The sequence below is a fragment of the Ixodes scapularis genome, unplaced genomic scaffold, assembly GCF_016920785.2.
Source record: "Ixodes scapularis isolate PalLabHiFi unplaced genomic scaffold, ASM1692078v2 PGA_scaffold13__105_contigs__length_92229423, whole genome shotgun sequence".
In the NCBI taxonomy this organism is placed as follows: Eukaryota; Metazoa; Arthropoda; class Arachnida; order Ixodida; family Ixodidae; genus Ixodes; species Ixodes scapularis.
This window is the reverse complement of record NW_024609839.1, coordinates 31,589,026-31,607,486: the sequence shown is the minus strand read 5'-3', so window position 1 is coordinate 31,607,486 and position 18,461 is coordinate 31,589,026. Positions and strand designations below refer to the sequence as shown.

At 45.8% G+C, this 18,461-nt stretch overlaps 2 protein-coding genes across 3 annotated transcripts; both read left to right on the top strand.

Annotated features, from left to right (window-relative positions):
* The first annotated feature begins 1,609 nt into the window (after window positions 1–1,609).
* On the top strand, window positions 1,610–4,668 carry LOC120837726. 2 transcript variants are annotated; one of them, XM_042289849.1, is made up of 4 exons: window positions 1,610–2,053; window positions 2,136–2,260; window positions 4,390–4,453; window positions 4,512–4,668. In XM_042289849.1, the coding sequence occupies exons 1-4, from the start codon at window positions 1,864–1,866 to the stop codon at window positions 4,568–4,570; spliced, it is 438 nt and encodes a 145-aa protein (XP_042145783.1). In that variant the 5' UTR covers window positions 1,610–1,863; the 3' UTR covers window positions 4,571–4,668. The 2 variants fall into 2 exon arrangements, with proteins under 2 accessions (XP_042145783.1, XP_042145782.1); XM_042289848.1 differs by having other exon boundaries at window positions 4,329–4,453.
* On the top strand, window positions 4,587–7,861 carry LOC120837724 (BEN domain-containing protein 5-like). Its single transcript, XM_042289603.1, has 4 exons — window positions 4,587–4,638; window positions 4,798–4,868; window positions 5,175–5,394; window positions 7,623–7,861. The coding sequence occupies exons 1-4, from the start codon at window positions 4,587–4,589 to the stop codon at window positions 7,766–7,768; spliced, it is 489 nt and encodes a 162-aa protein (XP_042145537.1). The 3' UTR covers window positions 7,769–7,861.
* The last annotated feature ends 10,600 nt before the right edge of the window (window positions 7,862–18,461 follow it).

Below are 18,461 nucleotides of genomic sequence, written 5' to 3'. Positions count from 1 at the left end.
CATCGTCAAGGCTTTTGAGGTCTTGGGCCGTGTGGCGTCTTACATGATAGAATTTTCTTTCAGATTTTCGTTGCAAGTTTTCCCATACAAGTGCAAGTTTTCCCCTATTTGTGTCCAAAAAGCAAGTTGCAAGTTTTGCCATATTTGTGTTCAAAAAGCGACGAAGCTCGCCCCGGGGCGTTCGCACGCGCACATCGAGCGCCGTCGGGCGAGCTTCATCGCCTATTCGTCAGATATTCGCTCACAAAGCCCAGCCCAGAAGCACTGCAGCAAAGCATAGGAGCCGGAGGTTGGAAGCAGTGGCTCGATACAGAGAAAGACGAGAGCGAACGCACACGGTATTTAACAACGAAAGACCATGCATGAAGTAACGCTTGAAATGAACAAACTCACATCTCCACGATTGTGAGACTGCGCAGCTGACTTCTGCTCCAAAGGTCGCGGGGCGCCTTCAGCAAGAATCTGACAACAAAAAGATTTCGTCAATAAAATCTTACGGTTCACCGACTATAAAAGCCTACCTTTTCGGTCTGATGCCACCGAGCACGCGTCGACCGCGGCACGCTCTCTTCGGATAAAGGTGCCAGGTAACGTCGGTATTGCTTCGGCCGCTGCTTACTGGCCATAATGCCGTTTCATATGCAGAAGTTTCGGCAGAATCGGCGTAGCGCTTGTTTGACGAGCAATAATGGCGAAGAATGACGCGGGAAGAGCGGGAAGCGGGATTAGTAGCGGTACAGTGGCTGTAGTAGCGGGATTGGCGGGATGGCTACCCGGGGACCTGGGTACTTCGAAAACGTGAAACGCACGCCATCGCGCCATAAACCGCATTGTAAACAAAACCATCTTTACAGTCTATAGTGCTAATAACAACGTCCTGAACTAAATATAATTCTAAGTTGTAAAATGAAACTTAATTTTTTTTTATTAGAGTTATCCTTCTCTTCTGTATTTGCCATGGGTGTTAGGTGGCCGTCTCGCCATATGGCCAGCCGGAGTCGGCGCGCGGTTTCAGTTGAGCCGGTTGAGCCAGTTGAGCTGCTAGTTTTGGTTGCATCACCTGCTGCGGATGAGCTTTCAGTTGCTGAAAAGACCGCAGGACATCTATTCCTACAGGAAGAAAGGGTAAGATTTTATTGCAGTAAAATATAGTTCAACAGCAGTTTGCGCCGGCGCATGGTTGGATCGGCGAAACGAAACTGCGATTCAGGCAGCAGTTTGCGCCGGCGCATGGTTGGATCGGCGAAACGAAACTGCGTTGCACGCGTTTTTTTTTTTTTTCTCTCACTTCTTTTTCGTCTTCTTCTTCTTCTTCTTTCATATTTATATATAAAGCGAAAAGAGTACGTTTTATCGAAGTGTGGTTTAGAGAAATGCGATGTGTGCACGGCGGGAACCTACACTTGCAAGCAAACCATGCTACGCGCGCTCGCTGTCGCTCGAAGGAATGTTAATCTCAAGTTTGAGCACGCACCTACAAGGGTTCATCGCTGAGTACTCGGCAAGCTAGGCTGATGAATCAGAGAAACATCGGAAGCAGCATGCCGGGGGTTGCCATCTTCTCGAAACCGAGTTTCGACTTTCGAGGCAGCTCGAAGAAAATGTTTTCGCTAAAACTGCGTTCGTTAGAACGAGCTTCTCTAGACCGCACGCTGTCACGGTTGATTAAGGCGTATAATTAATATAAAAATATTAATCGGGAATTGGTGTAGTCTCGTCTTGCCTTGGTGCTTTGTTTGTGTAATAAATTACCTCGCTGATCAGCCACATTTTCTCCACCACATGCGGATGTGACGGTTGGAATTGTTTGAACATAATGCGATTACTTCACATTAAATTCGATTGTATTCTTTTCTTACAGAGATGAATTTCGCATATGTGCAATATTTTACTGGAACAGCACGACCTAAGACTATCATCAGTACATCTGCAATTAAAAACTTTGAACCGAGAAGTGAGGTTGACTACAAAAAAGGTCACCTTTATGATGCTTTGTTGACTCCAGACGGAGGGGAGCCGGGCTGTTTTAAAGCCCAAATACTACTTTTGGCAGGTGATATATATCAATGCAGTTCCTCACAGCAGCACACCAGAGGAGACTTGCCCTATATGTTATTGTGTGTACCACTTTGCAGACTCAAAGTCGTCGATCGAGGAGAGGATCAAAAGGGGCAAGAGGATCCCTCTACCTAAAGTCCTTGACCAGGTTGTTGAGCACAGCAGTTCGGAAGACGACCAAGCAGCTCTTCGGGTCGAAATGGCAAGCATTTTGTTGCTGCTTATCCTTTTATAACTATCATAGAACCCCTCCGGTGCCTTCACATAATAGGGAGTTTTAGCGAGTTGTTTTTCAAGCACACGGTTCCGAAATCACGAACGGTACAGCTAGTCCGTTCCGTGAAACCGTACGTCAAATTTGACATACTTTAGCGAATCGTGAAAGTGGCGCGACCGTGTAAACGATGATGATGATCCTGCTTAACGGTGGCGCCATCTTCTAGTAAACATGTGAAACATTCTGCAACGTGTAAATCCGTGCCGACGGTGGCGGACACCGTGGTGGCGGCTCGTGTTTCCGGCGTACGACTGATGTAAACAAGACGGCCGACGTAACATTTGCCGGTCGGAATTTCAAGAACTGCGAAGCTAGATAGAGTAAAAAGTGTCTGAACGACCGTAAAGGTATGTGGTGTGTCTCCGTCATCTTGAACTTGAACGATCGTTCACGTTGTGTGCCGTCGAACCAAATCATTTCGTCTGCTCGCGGTTGCTACGGCAGCTAGTCTGCCCGCAGATCGCAAAAATTTACCAGCATGCGCAGTTTACAGTATTCACGATCGCTTACCATTGTGAGTAGTCCTCGAAATGATTTGGTTCAACTCTCAAATGAAGCAGACTAACAGGACGGCAAATCGCCTCCTGCTGTCCTACGCTCGGCTGGGTCGGCGAAGGCGGTCGCCGAACCGACCGCCATCTTTTTTTTTACCCGAGTCGTGAACGGTGCTGGCTGCGTTGCGGTGACGACTCCAGCGGCCGGAATGGGAGAAACGAACGAGAAGAGCCTCCCGACTCCCCGAACGACTCGCGCGCGCATGCGCAGTGGCGTCTCGGATGCGTTCGAGGGCGAACCGTTCGTGTGGAAACGACCTGCTAAAACTCCCTAATATGTACAAATGAGCTGTGTTGCCACGAAAAATTATTTACACTATGAAATAAAAGACTAAATGTCACTGCAAGTGGTAACTGAATAAAACAATGGCCTTAACAGGTAAATACAGATTAAAGTATGAAAATTGATACTTCACAAAAAAACTGATTTTAGCTGGTTTCTGGTTGAAATTAAAATTATATTGTTTTTCCATTTAGTCTGTTCGGTTTTTTGGTACTGTAGTTCATTATTTATTCCCCCATATAGTTTTAAAGCACACCTTGGAAGATTACAAATTTTCTGTAATATTCAGAGAAATGAGGTTAAGTATGACTGATACATCTTGTCTAGTGTAAAACAATATATAACAATTTTTGTTCTTTTTCTCTATTAAGAAAAACGAAAAGGTAATAGGTATGTATGTGGATGTTGTCCTTATAATTATTGTGATTGGTTGACATTAGAACCGTTTATTAGACAGTGTTGCAATTGCACTTTTAAATGGAGCTATTATTAAAGCCTTGCCGAATTTGAACAATTTATAAAAGGCTACAAGTTTTTAGATATAAATTTTGCCTTTCATGGCTTGACTGAAAACCCGCAAGCCAGACCAAAACGACTATGTGAGCGCAACATATCGCGCTCCTTCCAGTATGCAGTTTTTTAACCAGGACACAAAAGGCGTAATTTCAGCTCTGAATATCTAAAAGCTTGTTGCCCTTTTGCAGATTGTTTCAATTCGATAGTACCCTAACAATGGTTTGCTTAACTACAATTGCAACATAGCCCCAAACAGTTAATTTACAGATTTTCGTTAATTAGTCAACATACTAGTGATGTTTCTCAAAGGCTTGATAAGCCGAGTGCAGTAATGCAGTGAGAATAGCACCCAGACAATCCGTCACCTGATTTTCTTTCTAAAATTTCATTTAAGAAACTGCATAATTGAGTTTTACACAAAAATTACTAATTTTCTATATAATTTGCTGTGATTGAAAACATAAATTGTATTGGAAGAAATCCTTATTGCAATTATATACTAAATTTTTCTTTGGCAGAGCAAAGAAATGTTGGTGTGAATTACAATTATTATTTTGACAAGAGTGTCCATGAAAATGTGACCGCCAATGAAATCAAAAGATGCTGGAGCTTTCCCTACATGGTGCTTGTAATAGTGCAGGCTCAGCAGAAATTGAATCGTACAAGAGAAGCAACAGCAAAGATGAAGCAAATAATTTCAGAAAAGTTGTCTCAGAAGCGCAAGAACCCACTTTTCCCAGAGGCTCGGAGTGCCAAGCATGCCAGGTACGAAAGCCACAGTGATACAGACAGTGGGGATGATGGTGCTGTTGTTCCCAAAAAGTTGTACGACGATCTCCATCAGAAGTATCTTGCCCTAAAAAAAACTACAAGGGAACTTAAGGAAGACGTTGAAAAGATGCGGACAAGAGAGGCCAAAAACACAGACATTCTGGATGTGATTCTTGAGGGTGTAAACAGCATCAAATCAAAGCTCGAGAGCACTGCTTTCCTTCTGAAGCATGAATTTTACAAAAAAAAAAAAAAAAAAAAGCCTAAGACAATTATGGTGATCTAAAATGTTTAACTTAGTTTTTTTTTTTTTTTTTCTTTGATTTTGCGCCGTCAAGGATGCTCAATAAATGCAAACACCAAGCATGATATCGTGAAGAAGGCTAAACTCAGAACTGACGGAAGAACGGTAAGCTGATGCAGCAAATTTTTTATAGCCTGTGGTTGCCGTTTTAGTTTTTTTAATATTTTGACAAAGTACTGGAAAGGACAAAATTATAAAGAAGCCACAAGCTAGATTTATATCTGCTCTTAAAATCTGCAATTAGAAAATGGCCGATCAATGTTTTAAGATTGTGGTCATGAAATAAAGCTGGCTTGAACTGTCGGTTAATTTGAAGTTTGTGTACTTGCTGTCATTTCCAACAGCTTCGTAGGATTACAAATGAAGCCTTTATTGTTTTTATTTATATCCATTGCTCTGCTTCATTTGCAGGTCTGTGTAAATGACAGTGTTACCCTTAGTTTGGACCAATGGGTCGCCTGTCAGCGACAAAAAAAAGAGTCCAAGTTTGTGAGGAGTCTGGCTACTGCCATATGGGGACGCAATATTTTGAAAAATCGATCTACGAGTGGCAAGGTGTCTAACCGTTTGATAAATGATGGAGGTGCTGCGAAGCCACCACTGACTCCAACAAAACTTAATGTGCTAGAAGGTGAGTAGCTTGTAGTTTACGGCACTTTCCGTGTTTACTCCGTTTTATCACTAACTGATTACATTCAACAGGGCCGCCATATTTCTCATGACCTGACTACAAGGTGAAGAAGAAGCAACAGATTAATATAACCAACAAATGGAGATTTTGGAGATGTTACTAAAAAAAATACTACACGAAATAATGTGCAGCGTATCGAACCTTTTGAACATTTATTTTTACCTGTTTGGTATATTATATTTCACAGTAGTGCACTAGATTTTTTTCGGTAAAAGTTGCATGCATTTAACTAGGCATCTTTTAAATATGCAGGGCATTTTTTCTTCCATAATTTTTACATGGGTGGATAACCATCACCTGTATTGACTAACTAACCAAAACCTGTTAAAAAATGGCAGGGGTGGAACGGCTGCGCCATGTGCGCCATTTTGCGCCAGACGCATGTGTCTGCGCCATCCTGCGCCATGTTGCAGAAACTGCGCCAAAGCCAATACCTCGCGCCATTATGCGCCAAATCGCAAAACGTGCGCCAAAAAAAAAACGTTTTATTTTGTCTTGGTTTCGGTTTTTATCGACTCGATTGTCAACAATGAGGGCGTTTAGCCTGGTCGGCCTTGCAATCCCTTGTTATGTTTATTCCCCTTCTCTATCCCGAGTCGGAAGCGCGCGAAAAAACTCGGATTCTAAGCGCTACACCACCTGCGACTGGATTGTTACTCTTCAACCATAAGCGGTAGGGCAAGTAGGCCGAGGTGAGGTCGAGTCGTTAAGCGTCAGATTGCATGAGGCTCTGCGGCCCGGGATCCGGGCGTCATCCAGTCGAAAGCAAATGAGCAAAATATTCCTTTTAGTGCTTCATCGTTAGGAGTTGGAACTGCATTCTTGCAAGATAAATCGTGATTTGATAGAACTGAAACGCGGTCCGATCCGAAACCTTGCCGGTCAGCAGCTCTACTTATCTGCTCGGCTTACTTTAAGCTTGCTCCTGCTTATCGCTTCAAATAAGATAACTTCGTTAATCGTAGTCTGCTGCTTCGATATCGAGTTGCACAATAGGATAAACTCGAAATTTGTTGCCCTGTTCCTCCGTGCAACTGCACGTCCGTTGTTTACGCACGCTACGTGGTTCGCACATATAATTACTATGTCGAGCACGTGTGGGTTCTGCGATAAGCAGAGCTGGTTTGCATCTTGAGCTTCTGAAGGCCACTCAGAAAATATCAAGGACGCTATCTTCAGAAACATAGAGTACTTGCTGTTTGATTCTCATTAAGGCTCACAAAGATTCAAGTTTTCGCATATATTACACTGTTATCCCCTCTACCTAGGTCCCTAACCGCTCATGTTCATCTCTGCTGCTAAGCACAATTGAAATTGCTTTCGTGCTTGTCTAAGATACAAGCTTAAGTGCAATGCAAACTGATCTGAGCTGCTCCTAGCCTGCTCCAGAATGTAGTTTTAGCTGCTCCCAACCTGCTCCAAAACAGCTGTTTCAGCTGCTCCCGTGGCTGCTCCCAAGTACATTTCATGAGTTCCACCCCTGAATGGTTTAATGGGCATGTTGCAATTGGTGGTTGACTGTGGAGCAACTACCGAGGATATGCTGTACAGATAGTGACGAGATGACTAAAACAACTGTCACTTTTCTATGGACCATTATCGGCAAAACTTCCCAGATTCTTTTTGGTGCGCAGTTCTTGAGTTAGGCAACGAAAAAGAAAATTTTAACAATGAACGTTTCAAAGCGACAAATTTTTACGAATTGTCGAAATTGGGTTAGCCTGTAATAATGGCTATTTTGGGGGGCCCCCATGAGGCCCGCCACCCCCCCCCCCCCCCCCCCCCCGATATCTTACATTTTGTTGGGACCTCCTCTCCCCCCTCCCCCTCATGCATCAATTTGTCCTGGGCGCCCCCCCCCCCCCCCCCCAAAACAAAATCCTGGCTACGTGCCTGATTGCAACATGCCTCATTAAACCACTAAATAAAAAGTTAATTGCCATATATTTGTAATTTGTCGACATATTCTGACAGTTATCCAGCCGTCTATGTCCGTCATGCCCACAAATATAAACTAAAGGATAGACGTATCTCATTTTTTTTATTTATATAAAAGATAAAAAGATATCTGCATACTGCAAGATTAAAATTACCCCACACTTAGGTTGTTTTAAATATTACAAATTTCTCTGTCAAAATTATGCAGAGTTTAGCATTTTTTTTTCCAGCATGCTATGAGGACTGGCTACGTGAACATGGCGCCAGTGGCGATGTGTTGGCTGAGCGGATGGCAGCAATGACCACACACATAAACAGCGCCGTACGTGACCTGGGCCGTGACGTGCGGCATGCGCTAGGTACTGACCAAGAATAACGGACCAAGTGTCTCTGGAACTATGCTTGTCAAGGACGACGCTTCCTATGTTTCCACATGTATTATTTCAGAAAAGTAAAATTTGTGTTTCAACACTGGAGTGTCTCTCACTTCGCCGCAAGGTAGGTTTGCTGTAGCTGTTTTTTAGTGTGCTTGCCGCATTAAAAGCAGCTACAGTAGACCTTTCCCGCGATATTTTCTGCCATTGAAATAATATTAAAAATTCAATGAGCATAACATACAAATCCCTTAAAATTTCACATTACTGCTGCTGGATTTTCACTTCTTCAGCTCATTGATGCTTATTCGTTTCTATCCTGCATTCTCATTCAAAACGATTGAATCCTCCTTACAAAGCACATAACCGCTCATGGCAGTCTGCCTATTTTGCTCATTCGGGCACATTCATTTTCGCACCGAAATACATATCCATTTTGTCTCATTTTCTATATTCAGCTTGTGGGTTTCTAGGGTAATTTCACATTCAAGTTTCATCGGGTTGCTCATTCATGCACATTGGTTTTGGTGCAAAAATGAATGAGATTTTAGCTCTTTTTTCCAGAAGGGTAGGTTCGTAGTGAACAGTAGAGACAAGGAGATGTCGATTATTGATACCAGTGACCATTACCGACTTGTTATGCCTGATTCACTTTTTCCGATTCTACTTGCGATTTTCAATATCGACGTTGAGCATCGCAGCTACCGTCCACGCTTCTTTTGCCGCCCGAGCGACGTCGCTACTGAAAACAGCGAGCAAAATCTAACCACGTGAATCAGGCTTTAGCGTCCATCCTGCGGCGTTCGCACGGAATGAATAGCCGCACGTCCGATTATATTCACGAAGTTCTGCGGTGTAACCAACCTCGTAAGTTTAGTTCAACTCACTAAAGTAGTAAGACATTGCCGTGAAAGACGTAAAATTATCAACTCCAGCGGAAAAAAAAAAAAAAAAAGAGCGCGGGGACACTCCCCGATGCCACCAGCATCACATTCCAATGGTTCGGTGATGCAGGACGCGCGGGCGGTTCTTGCACACACCCCATCGCGGATGCTTACGCCGATGGCGTGCCGCTAGGGGCGCTCCGGTCATCACTAGTGCAGGGTCACATATAGGGGCTCTGCACTTAGTGCAGAACCATATATAGGGGATCTGCACCAGTGGCTCTGCTCTGGTCAAGCAACACTTCCTTTGATTTCCTGTCTCTCTCAATGCTCCGAATGAATGAATGGCTCTGCCCTTATGGGATCATGCAGCGTCGCCTAGCTTTTGCCAGCGTTGCAGGCAGCACGCCTGCCAGCGTCTCACGAGACCGACGCTAACGCGGTGACGCCAAGACCGACACGTCTGCCGCTTTGCGGCGACTCATATCGAGCTTTAGCGTGTTTGCCACTTGGGGCGGGGCTTAAATCCACTAACAATGACGTCAGGCGTAAGCCTTGTTCTTCTAGGTGGATGGTCTAGCGATCCATCGGGACCACGCGCCGTAGCGGCCCCGTCGTCAGCACCCCCTTCTGCAGAGGGCCAGGGCAAGAACGTCTTCGGCGCAAGCTGCACCGACACCCGGAGCAACGAACTCGAACTTTCCACCTCTCAGCTCTTCCCCGCGAATCTCTAATCGGATCTGCCCAGGGCAGCGGACCCCGCCAATTCCCATGACCTGTGCTCGTTCCTCACACTGACCAGCAATGGACGGAAGGAGAAAGGTTGCATCGAACGGTGCCTGAACCCGGTCAAAGCCTACGGTTTCGGGGACCGGAGGACCCCCTTTCGCCAAAGAAGGGGTCAGACCCCTCGCTCGGGTCCGACGAGGGTTCGCAAACAAACCCTCCCTCCGTTTGCGTTTTGTGCGGGATTCCTTTGAACCCGCGCGCACAGAGTTCTTTTCCGCGACTGGTGCCTTTTGTCAAATTTTAGGGGTCCTGGCTCGGAGGGGTGCATCGTTGTTGTGTTGCGAGCGCGCCTTGCACGCTCTACCAGGAGGAGGTGACGGGCGTGGTTCCTGCCTTTTTTGCCCTGCTCCCCCCTCCCTCACTAAAACTACACACGAAAAAACGAAGAAGCGATGTGTTATTATCGTGTTTGTTTCCCAACACAGTTGGAACTGTTCGTAGCAGCACGAGGCTTGACCTGGGACTGCTCAACGGAACTTTCGGGTTAGGAATGTCGACGATCGGGGAATGTTGATGCTGGTCCGTTTATGTGATTTGTCTATGCTACGGGGCAACGTCAACTGTTAAAAGAAAGGAAAACGGTAAAGGAGCCAGCAAGGTGAACTTAATATGGGGATTTCGTTCTTATACGTATTACTGTGAAGGCATTAGCTACTCAGATACTGGACGCCTCTGGTAAAGCTAATTAATGTCATGGTTTTTATCCGTGGCTTGATTTTGTTGTTGTGGTGTGTCTAATAAGTATAAATGGGAAGAAATACGTAAATAGGTAGCTTAACACCTAGAAACCTCAGTTAAAAACAATCCGCTGCACAGAAAATCATCCGCACATATGACGCGGGAAAATGTGTCTAATATATAGATAAATATTTTTTTCATTGGAGAAAGACTGACTTTCTAGAATCTAAAGTATCCCCGCACCTGTAGTTGCCCAAAATATAACATCGATTCATCAGCTCGCGTTTGTTTTTACGTGTGCTTCACTTGTTCGATATCCCCGAATCTAACGTAACGTCACCAGAATACAAGTATAATGTAAAGCCCATAACATAAACATTCTCTTGCTCCTTGCTAGGGAGTGATGAATATATGCGAAATGTCGTATTTCATGTCGTTATCCATTGAACAGTGGTGCGGGAAGCGTCAGCGTTTGCGAACCACCGTTTTCTACATTTAAAGTCGACACTTCGAGCTGGCTTTCCCGAAATTCGCACGTCAAATGTTGCCGGCTTGATTGGTCCACACGAGTTTATGCCCCTGAGTCCTGATGTCACACCCTTGACGCGACGGATGCTCAGACCGCGGCCCGTGCTCAGACGCTTCACTTCACGAGAATCTTTGGTATACAAACAGTATCAACGAACCGAATGTAAGGGCGCAAGCGGCCTGGTGTGCACTCTCTAGAAAAAAGGGTGTAAAAGGCTGTATTGTTACACCCTTTGTCTCATATAATACACCCCAAAACTTCAAGTCAAGGTACAGCGCCCTATAGTCGAACAGACAGCACCAAATTTTACGAGGGGCTTGATAGCCATGTGGTACAACTTATTAAAATAGCTAATGTATGTGCTACTAACTACAGAAAAAATATTCGGGGTTTTCTTGACCCTACTCCAAAACCTCATTGGTTTCTTTGTGTGGTCTTTGATACGTGCTTTAGGTAATTAGAAAGTTATATCGCACCGTTATCAAGCCCCTCGTAAAATTTGGAGCCGTCTGTTCGAATATAGGGCGCTGTACGTAGAAATGAAATTTGGGGGTGTATTATATGGGACAAAGGGTGTAACGATACAGCCTCTTACATCTTTTTTTCTTGAGAGTGTATACTAAACATTTTGAAGGAAACCGAGACAGAGAAAATACGAAAGCTGACACCAAGAGAAGAGAAGGAGACACAGCCGTTATATCGGAAGCAAGAAGCCTTTAGATCACAGGAAAAAGGCTGAAGAGGCGGGAGCGCTAAATCATCGCACTTAAAGTCACACAAAAATGTCGCTTAGTGTGCCACACACGCCTTGTGTACTCCGTTCATCCCCTAAGTTGTCAGTGCGGTGGAACCTACGAATTTCGTTGGACCAGTCAAGCGTTTATCTTTCGCAGGTGGTCACGCTCTCGCCCTTTTACCCCTGCGCACAGGGCGGGTCCACGTGACGAAAAGGAGGCGGTCGATTGGACCGGCGACCGCGTAGCTTCTACCGTACTTTCAGCTTAGATGTGAACAGAGTGTGTTCATGGTGGGGGTCGATGTGGACAAGGGACCACGGCAGAGAAGGAACGGGCCCTCGCGATGCTAATCTGCGTGGGACGTACACAAGGGACCGAGAGTGAAAGGGTCCGGGGGGTCTTGAGGTGCCGTCAGGTCATGGGGACACCGGGCCGCCCCGTTGACCCCCGCCCCCGTTTTCTCGGGGCCCTTTCTGTCTCTCTAAAGGAAGGTTGACCGTGCGGGCGTTGCTCTTCGAGTTCAATTCGCACGAGTTCGGTTCGTGTGTGTTCTCCGTCAATTCGTTTCCTTTTCTGTGTATTTTGTTTTCTTGAGATTCGCAGAAGGAAGAAATCTTAACTCTGGTGACGGCTCATGGAGTTACGTTGCAAGATAGGGTTAATATAAAAAAACTAATTTTAGTATTGATAATAGGTCCTTTATTTTCCAAAAAAAAAATGCAAGGTTGGCGGAGGAAATGGAATAGAGGAGGCATAAAATAGCTTGCCTTACCTCAAGCCCCCAAAATGACACAGCAAGGCGTCGTTGCATAGTTACAGGACCGGGTAATAGGCCGACCAACAGAATCGTCTTCTGCCGGGAAGATTCCCAGTTTCCTTCTTTCTATTCCCTCGCAGTCCCTTCTCTCCCCCTCTCTCCACAGAAGCCGATCTCTGAGTGTTCTGAGCAATTCCCGGAAGAAAGGAGGAAGGTCTCCTTGTTCCTCGATTGGAAAGGATGAATGGAGGCGAGTTTTAAAAAATTTCGGAGTTCTGGGCTAAGGCTAGGTTCATGAGGTCCCTAATGATGATGATAATATTGACTATGATGATGATGGTGGTGGTGGTAACTGCCACCACCACCATCATCACGAAATAACTGAAGGTGATGGTGGTGACGACAATATGTAAATTGCACCCCCTTTTCATTTTTCGATACATCTTGACCGATTTCTGTATCGGTAGACTCGATGATTAGGGAAATCAGGTTTCATTTGATGGAAAAGAAGCAGAGGTGATTATAATGCAATTAAACGCACAGGTGCAAGCAAGCTGGACAAGAACGACGCAAATAATCCCCTTCTCCAGGGATCATTTCCGTCGAGCGGAGGTGAATCTTGGTTATAGGCTGCTTCGGAGATAGCCGATCGCTCTAGCACTCATATAGATCAGTGTTGCGGAGTTGCCACTCAGGAGTCGGAATGATTCCGGAATTATTGCGCACTTTCACGACCCCGAAATGGAACGGGAATGGAATTGGATGGCTTTTGTCCGGAATAGAGTCGTAATGGAATGGGCTCGGTTATTTTGCGTGTTGTGTCAACCTTCAGAATAAAGTCATCTCTCTCTCTCCCTCCCTCTCTCTCAGCTAGGGCCTAGGGCAGACACGTAGCCAGGAATGGGGAGGGGGGAGAGAAGGTCCCAGCAAAATGAAAGATTTGGGGGGGGGGGAAAGGGCCGGGCCCCATGCCCCCCCCCCCCTGGCTACGTGCCTGGCCTAGGGGCTGCTTGTGTAACACCAGCGCACTGTCAAAGTGGATCTCGAAACAGCATCATTAGACTGAAGGTCTAATGAAGACGCTTGATTGTCTCACTGGCCCATGCTCGTTCGAGGATGAAAGTGGCGCGTCCACAGTGAAGCAACCGTAACTGAAAAGTTGTAGACGGACAGCTCTTGGTACCGTGAGATGCGACAAAGCGGCTGTTGTAACCATGCGCGGTTAGTATGTAGCTTTTACCCCAGAAACTTTTGTAGTGTTAGCGTGAAAAAATAAATAAATAAAGGATTGGAATAAATATGCTAAGAAATTGCGAGAACCGTTCAGAAAACGTAGAAGTAAACGTTTTAAGGCAGGTTTCATAATATGATCCTACAGTCCCTCGTACTCGGACCGCAGTGATTGCACTTTGTCAGCGGTTTTGTGCGCTTGTGGCAGCGCACGAAGACTTGAGGCAGGTGTACGTGGCGTCGCTTCTAATAGCAAACTTGCGGTGTTATTGTGCAGGTGTTTAAAGCAGACAATAAGGTAGCTTCTTCTTGTACCAGGCACGAACTAGACATTTTTAAGGCTTTATCAAACAAGCAACACGCTGACCATGAATATATAGACGGTATATACTCTCATTTTGTAAAGAAAATGGGTGGTTTTAATTTCTGGTGTCTGCTGTTGCGTGCTTTTTACGCTTGATCGCGCGATCAATGTTTGCAGTGACACCAGGTGCTGCAAAGCGCTTTGTGAGACGCTCCGCTCGGCTTAGTATAAGGTGACTGGGTGAGTGCCTTGGGGAAGCATTTTGCACACTTCTGCAATTGTCTCGGCGTTTGATGACGTCAGCTTTATGCTGTTTTTTTTTTTTTTTTTTTCGGCCAACGCAGCTGTGAAGAGCCATTTCTTTCACGTTTAGGGTTTGATAAATGACAAATGACAAAAAAAATGTAACCACTTTGAACATATGTATATGCATAATAGTGATTTCGTAATAATTTTTTTTTAAAGTAAAGTGCAAAGTAATCAGTTATTTTCTAGTAATTTTTAATTTACTTTTGTGATGCAGTAATTGGTTACTCTGATAAGTTACATTTTTAATAAAGAAATTGTAATTGTAATCGGTTACTTTTTTTTTTCTTCAGTAACGCGTACAAGACCTTACTATCAACGAGAGACGATGCCATGCGGTGCGCAAGAATTCGTCTGCTTCTTTAGGGAGGGTTGTGCTGACGTCAGAAAGACGCCGAGCTCTGATTGGCTCTGATTGGAAGGATAGTGGGTAGACCTCAAGGCAGCTTGCATTGAGATCTACCCACTATCCTTCAATCAGAGCCAATCAGAGCTCGGCGTCTTTCTGACGTCAGCACAACCCCCACAAAAGAAGCAGACGAATTCTTGCGCTCCGCATATCCACTCAAGCCAATCCCATGTCGTGTCACGCGACCTTTGACATGGGCGCCATGACGCGTTGTCTCTTGATGCGCTGAAGTAACCTTTCCGGAAATAAGTGGTGCCCCCAGCGTCTGTTTTACGCATTGTGACGTTGAGATGCACGGCACGTGAGATTATCCAAGAAGCGAGGACGAGAACGCGGAGAGGGCAGAAAAGCCAGAGGCTCCTCTGAGTTTTTTTTTTTTTTTTTGCTCATTTTGGCCAGAGATGTTTTAAACAATAACAACCTGGCATTTTTCAAATTTTCAGGGTCCAGCGTGGGGTCCCCAGACAGCCTGGGGCCCGGGGCTGGTGCGCCCTTAGCCCGTACCTTAATCAGGACCTGTACGGTAAGCGTGCAGCTCGCCTGCATGCTTACAATTTTAGCGCAACAGCAAAACGCGCAGAATTTACCTCGACTCTCAGGCGCTGCTATAGCAACGCTGAATGGGAGTAACGTATGTACGAAGTTCACGGAAGAACCGATAATTTAAAAGAAAAAATTACCTATAGTTACCAAAATACGACCTGCAAAACGGCATTCAGCATAAATGCTTCGGCTACGACGAACCACGAACACATAACCCCTCCTTAAAAAGAATCGTGTGGTCCACACCGAGTGAATAAACTTATATATGAGACATGACCTGCGAAACATGTAATCCTGCACTGCAGTTACCAATGACACATTACTTTTCACGGCGTTCGTTAATTATTAATAGCTCACCTATCTCCGTATTGCTGGACTCCACTGAACACTATCAACAATCGCACTGGTTTGTACCGAGTCCCTGTTCTAATTTAGAACAACAGTAGCTAGAATGTGCCCATATGAGTACATGCGGATAAGATCAAATATCAAAGCAAATGTCAGAAGCAATAATAATATTAAATAGTTCAATATATATTTTTATTTCACCTCACCCCTGAAACAATAACAACAAGCCCGATAGCTGTCAAAGGTGACGGAAAAGGAGGAGCCAGCTGAATTGCCGCAAAAATGACATCTATGCGAAAAAAGAAAAAAAAAAGACTCTTCATCGATGATATCAAGCAGGCAAACATATCCAGCACCAAAACACAGTGCAAGCATTGCGAAACGTCATTGAGTCATTACGCAGCTGCACATCTGGCAAGCGGGCATTGGCACTACTCCTAAAAAAAGCAACCCAGTAAATCAAAGCACAGCTGGTCGAACCCAAAACAGTGGTCCAGAGGTCACAGCTCCCTAGTCAACGCTCCCGCTTCTTTGCCAATCAAACCATTCCGCCGTCGGAGGAATCATTAAAGTCACCGCATTACTAAGTCCCCGCTGCCGGAACCCTAGAAGAGTGCAAGAGGGAGAGGGAAACACATCGCTAGAACTCATCTTTAATAAGCCTCCCTTGCACGGTGCACCCAAAAAAACAAACGCACACTGGAGATCCAAAAATCCGATTCGTCCAGACAACCGGAACAGCAACCCGAAGACACGACCCAAAACGCGGAGTGATGGGCGTGCTTTTAGCGAGGCACCCTTTATTTTGATGGAAAAGACAAAACGCAGGTGGTTCTTCTTCGGCGTTCTGCCGGTGCTGCAGCAACAACCTGCGCGGGATGAACGGCCGACCCCGAACGATCACTTTCACCCACCGCGCCCGCGAATCCACTCCCTGCTGTCCGTGCATGCGCGTGCATCGACGAGAGGAGTGGCGCCGCACGTGACGGAATGTGCGCGAGCGCGGGAGCCCTGCAGGTGCTCTGTGCATCGACGAGGAGCACGACCGACCGCTCCGGAGTTCGTCCGCGGCGCAGCGCACCATCTGGCAGATGCTTCGAAAGACGCGCGCGGTCCCTCCGTGCAGATCTCGATGATGCGCCCTCTTCAAAGATCTGCAACTCGGCAAACGACGGAGGCTACGGCTCCGGTGAGCCAATCAGCGCGTCGGAGGGAGACACGGGACCGTATTCTATCTCACTCGTTGAGCGCAGTGATGTCCAAGCGACGGGCGATAGAGAATGGAAAGTCACTTTTGCACGAATTTTTGTGTGAAAGCGACTTCTGCATGAGAGACACAAAACGGAAGTCTCGGCAAAAGGGGAGTTCCTCCTACTTCTGTTCACCAGACTCTTCGGATACGCTCTCATCCCTGTACCTTAGGTAAAGGCGGTCACGTGATTCACCTCCGTCGCTCGGATTGCCTCGAGCAAGCCGAAAGGTACGACCTTTACCGAGTTACGGTGGAACAAAGCATTGAAGAGAAGGCAGGTCCTTTCCCTCCCCGTCCTGCTTGCATTTTCATCGAGGAAGGAGGGTGATCGATTTTGGCTTCATCGTTGGCTTTGGATTGTCTTCTTCCAGTCTTCCAGCTGTCCCAATGTAGTATGTATACGTACGCGCGCGCGATTGTGGTCGCATTAAATGCTGCCGCTCGCGCCGGAGCTTCGGGTACCAGGAGCGAGCGATGGAACTTGCTGACAACGCTGGTGCCCCACCTGCCGGTCGAGTGCTAGAAGTGCGAGTGATTTTCCGGGTGGGTCCGTCCGCCCTTCTCGTGGGACAGGAAAGGGGCTCGACAGGGGACATCGACGGTCATGCTGCGAGGAAAGAGGACGCACGAACGAGAGAAGAGCCAATGGAAACACGTGGGGTCAAAATGCCGTGGCCAGCTGGAACGCAAGTGTCGTCGCTGCCTCTTGACGCCGTTAATTTGTGTCCCTTCCATTTGGTATGAAACATCTTCCGGTGGTTTACGAGTTGCGAAAGAGCGTGCTTTGGTTTGCACGACGAAAATCCATGCATCCTGCGTTCTCATTTTTAAAGAGCCTTCAATCGGGAGTGGAAGCGAAACCAAAAAGAATCAGTGCCGGCTGATGAGCAGTGATCGCCTAATCCAAAGGCATCATCCGAACGCGAATGACTTCCTGATTCCGAAAGGCTATCTTGTTCTCCCCCATTCGCTCTGATTATTATTATTATCTTTTTTTTATAAAAAAGTTTATATTTTCTTTGGTACCGAAACTGAAACTTCGTTCTCTCCCTAGTTTTTCACCACTTTTCTCCGCCATCCAAACGGAACGTCACTGGTGGGAAATCTAGCCGCGGGCAAACAGGGGTATCCGAGCTGTCTGAAGTTAAATATGACCTCTATTTGCAAAAAAATTTCTTTCGTAATAAACGTGAAAAAAAAAAAAAAATCAAAGCGAAAGCGATTGTGATATTGAGAAAACTGTTTTTGCAACTCGGAACACTCAAGACACGGCTCGCTAGTTTCGCGAAATCGGTAAGATGGACAATAGGTCTAGTTGGTGAGTGTTCATGATGAGATACAGCTTGGCTTGTGTTTTCTTGCGTTTTCTAGTCTCTTTGTCCTTGACCTGGTTGCGCTTGTCTTGCTTCTCTTGTGCTTTCTCTAGCGCTTGTCTTGTGTTTTCTCGGCTTTCTGTCCTTGTCATCGTCGCGCTGTATCTCATCGTCAAATCGCTGGAGTAAATCCGTCCTCCTTCTATCACAAGCAAGCAGTTACACAGTCAGAAAATCATGCAACGCATCTTTTTTTTACTACTTTTCAGCGTTTGTGTGTGTGGCGCGTACTTCGGTACAGGCTTGAGTTGAGCTAATTGGTGCGTATGATTGGTACATCAAATAAACGAATATATAAAATAAAAAAAAGTAAATAGTTGGTACATAAAATAAAAGCGCGTACATCGCTCACCTTTCGAAGCCGAACACGAGCGTGCTGGGCTCTGACCCAACACATGTGGATCATGATTCTCGTAAACATTACAATTTCGTATAGAATAGAATGAACTACATCAGTGTTGGTTGTAGGCCAGGCGGCAGGTTACAGTTCATGAAGATCGCGCTAAAATGAAAGCTAAAAGAACTCCGCAACCACCAAGCCAAAACATCAAAGTGC